Source organism: Mesitornis unicolor, unplaced genomic scaffold, assembly GCF_000695765.1.
Source record: "Mesitornis unicolor isolate BGI_N332 unplaced genomic scaffold, ASM69576v1 scaffold35123, whole genome shotgun sequence".
In the NCBI taxonomy this organism is placed as follows: Eukaryota; Metazoa; Chordata; class Aves; order Mesitornithiformes; family Mesitornithidae; genus Mesitornis; species Mesitornis unicolor.
The window spans coordinates 1,991-8,859 of NW_010175946.1; the positions used below are offsets into that span (position 1 = coordinate 1,991).

Consider the following 6,869-nt stretch of genomic DNA (forward strand, 5'->3'; position numbering starts at 1 on the left):
TCCAGAGACCCAAGGAACTGGTGTTATTGAAGCCTTGGTCCCCCACTGCCCCATGGGTATAGAGGCCAAAGAGGTGCCTCTAAGCACCACCTCATCACTGGAGATTTAACACAAGCAATTCCTTATGCAACACCTACCTTCCCATGGGGATATATCTTATGCCTTCCTCTGTTCTCTCTTTACGTATTGTGGTAAAGCTTGTCTCTCACATACATTTTATAAGCCTTCCCCAGCATTTTTAGAGCAGCCTCATAAGATACCAATATCAGCCATAATCACTGAGTTACTCCTATGAGAAGCTCCTAAACCTCACTGCTTATTTCAGAGAAAAGTAGAAAAAAGCTACCCCAAAACAAATAAACAAAAAAAAACCCCAAAGACCCACCAACCAAAAAAATAAACAAATACTAAAACTCTCACCCCAGAAAGCAAACCTTCTACCTCCTTTGGAGTCAGCAAAAACAGCCAAGTGCTTTCCATGGGCTCCTATTTAAGTTCATCAACTGTGATGGGGATGGGGGGAAATTGTTGGCTGACTCCCAGCATCTGGGAGCCATTTGATCCCAGAGCAGGCCCAGCTGCTCTCTAATCCTTAAAGGACCCAACATATGCTGACACCCACCTGCTGCTCCCTGCGACTGTCACTATTTACATATTTTCAGTCCCCTGGAATACTCCTACAGTTCTCCCACCTACTCCCTGAGCAATCCTTTTCCTTTTCCCCATAGCTCAGCCTTCCTTCTCATATTCAGTTTTGCTCCCTTCCCCAGTACAAGAAAGGCATTAAAAACCTGGAGAAAGCTCAGTGGAGAGTCACCAAGAAAGCTGGGGGCAAGAGCATTTGCTCTGGAAGGTGAGGTGGTGAGAGGTGGGCTTGTTTGACCTGGTGAGAAGGCCTGAGGGGACATAGAGCAGCCCACCAGTGAACAAGGAGGTTACTGAGCAGACAGAGCCAGGCTCCTCATGGCGGTTCATGGCTTGGCAATCAGACAGTTGAAAGAAAAGAGGTTGAAACCATATACAAGGAAAGATTTCTTTACCATGATGACAGTCAAACCCTAGGACAGGTAGCCAAGGGAGACTGTGCAATCTCCATCCTTGGAGGTTTTCAGTGCTAGACTGGATAAAGCCATGAGCAACCTGGTGCGACCCCAGAACTGACCGTGCCGTGAGTGGGAGGTTGGACCAAAGTCTCTTCCAGCCTGATCCAGCCTGCCTTCTTTCAGGGAAAAGAGGGTCAACCGGAATGACCACCAAGTCCAGAGCTTCCTCCACAGCCGAGCTGTGGAAACCCTGCAGTCAGCACCACCACCCAAGATCATCCCATGGCAGTTAGAAAAGCCTTGTCAAACACTGTGAATGTCAAGGGAAAAAAGTAGGACAAAGGATTCAACTGAGTTGCGACAGTGACACGTGCCTGTGGTGGGGGAGGAGGAGGAAGCAGTGAAGTTCACAAGTTAAATGGGCCAAGAGCCTGGACACAATAATGTATCAGCTGCATCAGCAGCAGAGTGAAGCTGTGAGATGGCAATTCATCCTTCCCCTCTGCCATGTGCACAACCTGGTCACAGGAGGGTGCTCAGTTGTGAGCAGTGTGTTTCTTTCAGTTAGAGCAATCATGCACAAGTGTAATTCGCCCGTTATTTTAACTGCTAGGAGGGAACTGAGTGAGATGCCGGGAGCACAGGGCCCTTACTCTGCTGCAAGGGAGAGGTCTTGACAGTGATGAAGATGCTGGGGCAGCTCCCACCCCAGCCTCTGCCCTGTAGCTAAGGGCGCTTTCTCTCCAGGGAGGCAAAATCTATGAAGACACTCATGTTATCTAACTAATAGAAGAGAGATCTCAAATCTATCATGACTCACCTTTCAAAGCTGTCAGAAAAATTCCCCAAAACCCAACACATCTCAAAAGGTGAAGGAAGGAAATCGAAGGAAAACTCGTGACTGAAGTTTGGTTTCTGATTTGGTACATGTGCAGGAAGGCAGCCAAACCTGGCTGGGAGCTCAGGCCTGTGGCCACTGCCGCACTCCTGCCCAGTCCCCGGCATCCGTCAGCCCTGCTGGGAAGGCAAGCACAGCACTCAGAAACCAAGAGTGAACAGAGACAGCACCAGCAAAGAAAGCATCACTGCTGCCTGGGTTAACCAGAGCAATGTGCCTGTTCAGCCAGAAGGACAGACCAACAGAAGCCATTCACTTGGTGTAACACTGCCTCTCTTGGCCTCTCCTGGGGAGGAAGTTTTGGGACATTTCCTCAGCTGGGGGAGATAATTTCCTCAAAGGAGATGACTTCCATTCTCCACTTCCCCGGCACAGGTGGAGGAGATGGTGTTTGGGTCTGTAGAGGTACTGAGGTTTTTATTTGCTATTTGCACTGGAAAAGCTAAATACAGGATGGTTACCAAATAGTGAACTTGAGCTGCTTCTGTTCTCTTGTGGTCTGTCCCTGTCATTTCAGCCTCCAGAATAAAAAGGATTAGATATAGGAGTATGTTGTGAGATTTTTTTGAGTCACTGAGGACCATCTCAAGCACAAACAAGTCCCATACTCCTTCTCCTATTAAAATGTCGCTTTCCATCTTAAAAATTGTGTCCTTTTGCTTCCTTGTTCTGAATATGGTGCTGGTCCAGAGCCACACAACATAATTCAATCATCACAGAATGATTCAGGTAGGAGAGAACATGCAGAGGTCATCATGCTCCAAGCAGGAGGATTGATGAGGAAGGTCCTCCCAGTTTCCCAACATGTCCTTTGTGACCCCTCGTCCTTGTCCAGGAGATATTTCTGGCTCCCCTCAATCTTGTCCATGTTCCAGATGTCTTGCTGTTGAGTTTATTCATGTAACATCTGAATTTGAAACCAAACACGTCCCTTGGCTGTACAACACGGGACACAGAGAGGGTCAGTCTGCTTTCACAAAGAGGTGGCAGATTTTGCAAGAACCAAGTAGGCTGGGATGGGAAAAACATTAGGATCAAAGGCAGCTGGTCCAAGAGAAGCTCCAAACCAGCCAACATGGAGCTTTGCCTACGCAGTTCAACCACTGCTGCCTGCACGCTGCCTGTGAAGTTACCAAATGACAAAGAATTTGCAAGAACTGGCATCACAAATGTGAATTATCCAGAGAGAAGCCAGCATTGGGTGTGCTGAGTGCATTGGTAAGGCCTCCTTTTTTTTAGGCATTGTGCCCCAATTGAGTTCAAAGTGTGGATTGTAGCATGATAGGCAAACACTCCGGCTGTGTCCTAACAAGGTTGAGAGGTTTAGGTGCATTTAGAAGCATTAAGGTGCTTGCAAAATATGTTGACCCCTGAGGCTCATGTTAAAATCTAAAGCTCCCTTTGAAAGTTAAGTGTCTAACATGAGGGAGCTGGTGCTCCATTGATCTACTGCCAATTTTTTAACAAGGGGAATCCACAGGTATTTCCCTGTGAGAATTTTGCGCAGTTGAAGGGGAGAGAGTATAGAATTCGTTTTCTCATGTTTGCACAAAGAAGGATTGTCCAGCCAGCATCAAGATGAGCGAGGGCAGCAGTATGAAAAGTGAAGAAAGGAATAAAGCCTATGGGCAATAAGAATTGTAAATAAATACAAATAGTTGTGCCTAGAAAATCAAGATCTCTGTATGATCCAGGGACGGTCTACCCTAGAGGGGAGGAGAGAAAGCCCACAGCTCTTCTCCTCCAGGGAATACTTCTTTTTAAATTATTGACACTTTATACAATCTGGTGCTCTTCTAAATATAATTTTATTAGCATGAGAAACCACTTGGCAGCAGAAAACTAACACTGGTGAGTTCACAGTTTCCAAGACAAAACGTTCTCTTAGAAGGAAGAAGAAAGAGATTGATTTGGAAAGAAGAGCTTTGTGGCTTTTGCCTAAAACCAGCCTCCACCTGCCATCTTCTTGTTGTAGGCTTAAACGGAGCAGCATTCCCTAGCCTTGGCTTGTTTGTCTCTGGTTTCCAAAGGAGATGAGGCATAGGCAGTCACGCTGTTCTCCAGCTCTCCTGTCACCCTCCCACAAAAACCTCGGAGAAAGGAAGGAGCACGTCTACGAAGAATGGGTAATGGCACCCACTGGCACCCACCCCTGGATGGGGAGCACAGGGCAGGACCCTACGAGCAGTTGCAGTGCTTGACTGCCTGGCAGGGTTGTGCCAGTTCTGCAGGATTGGACAGGGAGCTAAGGCTGCTGGGGATGGGAGGACACAGCCCATGGCAGCCGTGGGAACCACAGGGAGCGCCGTGCTTGGGGAGGGTGGTGTAAGAGCGCAGCGTAGCGAAGCCACGTGTTCGGCTCTAGCACGGCTGTATCAAAGCGCTTTTATGGGTATTATGGAAAAAGGAATCCAGCCAAAGAATGGTGTTGAGTTTTATTTTATTGAGCAGAGACGGTGGAAATGAAGGCAAGCTGCTCCTGTGTCTGTGCACAGGCATCCACGGCCGCTGCTGACGGGGGCTCAGCTGCTGCTGCTTGGTGACACTGAGGACTCAGCATTTCCCCAGGTGCTTCAATCTTATTTTCCCTCCACTTCTCCTGTAAAAGGAGCAAGACAGACTTAGATAAAGCAGCATACGACAGACACAGCAGCATGGGACAAGGACCTCATCTGTCTGAACTGGCCCATTTGCCTGACTCATGCCAGTGTGCCCTGATGCCTCACAGGGAACATCAAGCCATTTTCTCCTCTCTGATTTTCCCTAGGATGAGGCAGCCTTGAGTGTGCACCAAATGTTAAGGACTGCTAAGGAATAAAACAATGTTTTGCAAGCACCCTCAGTCCAGGAATGCTGGCTCCTATTGCATCTCCTTTAAAAGGTGACAGAGCTCAGGAAAAGGAGAAACTCAGATTCTTCCTCTGAGATTTTGTGTCTTGTTCCACAAAATCCATTCAGATTTTTCAGGAATAATTTGGCACCGCTCAGTTCCCGCATTCCCCCAGACACTTCTCAGTATCCAGAAGTGTGGGCAGTGTGAGTTGCAGCCTGTGTCATGCAGTGGGATATGTGCATCGATTTAGTGCGTGCAGAAGGCACAGCCTGGATGCAATTGCCTCCCAGGCCTCGTGCTGCCTCTCAGCATGGCAACAGGCAGCGTGCAAAGCCTGGAAATGAATTAAAATTAACTTGCATTCAGACAGCTCTCTTTCAAGGAGGAAATATTCCATTTGGCACAATTCAGGGACTGATCCTTGTAAGTGGAACAGCCTGGACACAGGGCCTCCCCTCTGTGAAGAACATCGCTACATACATGGAAATGGAGCCAAGTCTCTGTTATTTCAGTCCCCTCTGCTTTCACTTACAGCACTGCCTTGCAGAAGGCACACTTGTTTCCGTACGTGATGCCATCCGTGCCGCAGTGCGGGTTGGACTCTCTTGTGCAGTACACGCTTCTGTTTACAAACTCTCTGCAAATCTGAAAAAGGAATAATTTTTAAAAAGCCCTTTCAGGACTCCCCCACTCTTTCTTTCACCTTCCAAATTGGATAAAAGGCCACTAATACAATGCTTTTTCTGACAAGCAGCAGTGATGAAAGAAAAAGCCCCATCAGAAATGAGCAGAAGCAGTGTTTCAGGGGAATTTTTGCCCCATGTTTGAGGACGGAAACTGTAGTCACCTGGGAGAAGCCTTGATCTCCCAAAGACATGGGTGGATTAGCCTAGGCATGTAGAAGAGTCAGCACTGATGCTCTGTCAGGCATTTGGCGTGCAGTTAGCTCACTGCTGCGTGGCTTCGTGCGTCTTGCGAAAGCATGCACTCAGCTTGGTGCTTGCTGAGCTTTCTGCCTTCCCAGGAGGAGGAGGAGAAAACTACAGCCTATGGGGAATTAAAAATGGTGTCCAGGAAATGTACAGGAATTCTGCCTCTGGACAAGTCCCATTGATGGACCTTGTTGAGGGGAATAAAACACTCTCGATAGTCCAGTTGTTTCATGAGAAGATTGGACAGTGGAGCAAATTGGACAAAAATGGTGTTGTGTACAAACACATCCTTGTGCAAGCACTCCACACCTAATCATGGGAGGCATTTGATAAACCAACCATCCATTTCTCTGGTCTACTTGCTAACATGGCCACATATGACATCCTCTGCATAATAGTAAATTCCCCAAATTGTCGGGACTTCCTGGAAGGACCCACCTGTTCCAGCAGGCATTAAAAACTGTTTAGTACACACCAACCGTGGTTACAAAACCACTCCTCTAGAAAATGCAGGCTTGGTAAGCAGAAACATCTGCACTAACCTCTTCAATGTCTTGACCTTCTACATCTGGAATAAAAAACAAACAAACAAGAGAGGTTTTACACATAAGCATTATTTTCTGATAGAGGCTGAACTACTGGCACAAACCCTTTCTGCAAACCACAGTGAAACCCACACCAGGTTTTTCCTACTCTGTCATCCTGCATGGCGGAGGAGGGGGCAGGAAATACATTATCTGAATTGCTTTTCAGTATTTTGCCTTTTGGAAAAATGTTACTAAAATACCATGTAATCAGTCATTCAGCTGCTAACTGCACCTCAGACACACAACCCAATCTCCTGGAAGGCAGCCATTCCCGGGGAAGTGAGCTGCCGGATCGGATCTGGAGCCGTGTTCAGAGATTTCAAAGCTGTATTGACTTGTAAGGCTTCTGGGGTCCTGCACCTCTGACCAACAAAAATGGCTGGCACTGCTAAGGATTTTACTGGTGAAGGAGACTCTGTGGGTGGCTTTACAACATGACACAGCCCAGAGACTCTCCCAGGACAGCTCCATCCCGGAAGAGATATGAAGGGACGCCATGGGGTGATACAGAACAGGCAGTGCCGGTCAGGAGGAGAGAAAAAATCCCTGCTGTAACCACAGGCTTGAAGATAATCA

At 47.6% G+C, this 6,869-nt stretch overlaps 1 protein-coding gene across 1 annotated transcript; it reads right to left on the reverse strand.

Moving 5' to 3' along the window:
- Positions 1 to 4,494: 4,494 nt before the first annotated feature.
- LOC104535280 (serine protease inhibitor Kazal-type 6-like) lies at positions 4,495 to 6,314 on the reverse strand. Its single transcript, XM_010181598.1, has 3 exons — positions 6,249 to 6,314; positions 5,307 to 5,419; positions 4,495 to 4,540 (listed from the first exon to the last, which is right to left on the reverse strand). Exons 1-3 carry the CDS (start codon positions 6,312 to 6,314, stop codon positions 4,495 to 4,497), a joined length of 225 nt encoding a protein of 74 aa, XP_010179900.1.
- Positions 6,315 to 6,869: the final 555 nt, after the last annotated feature.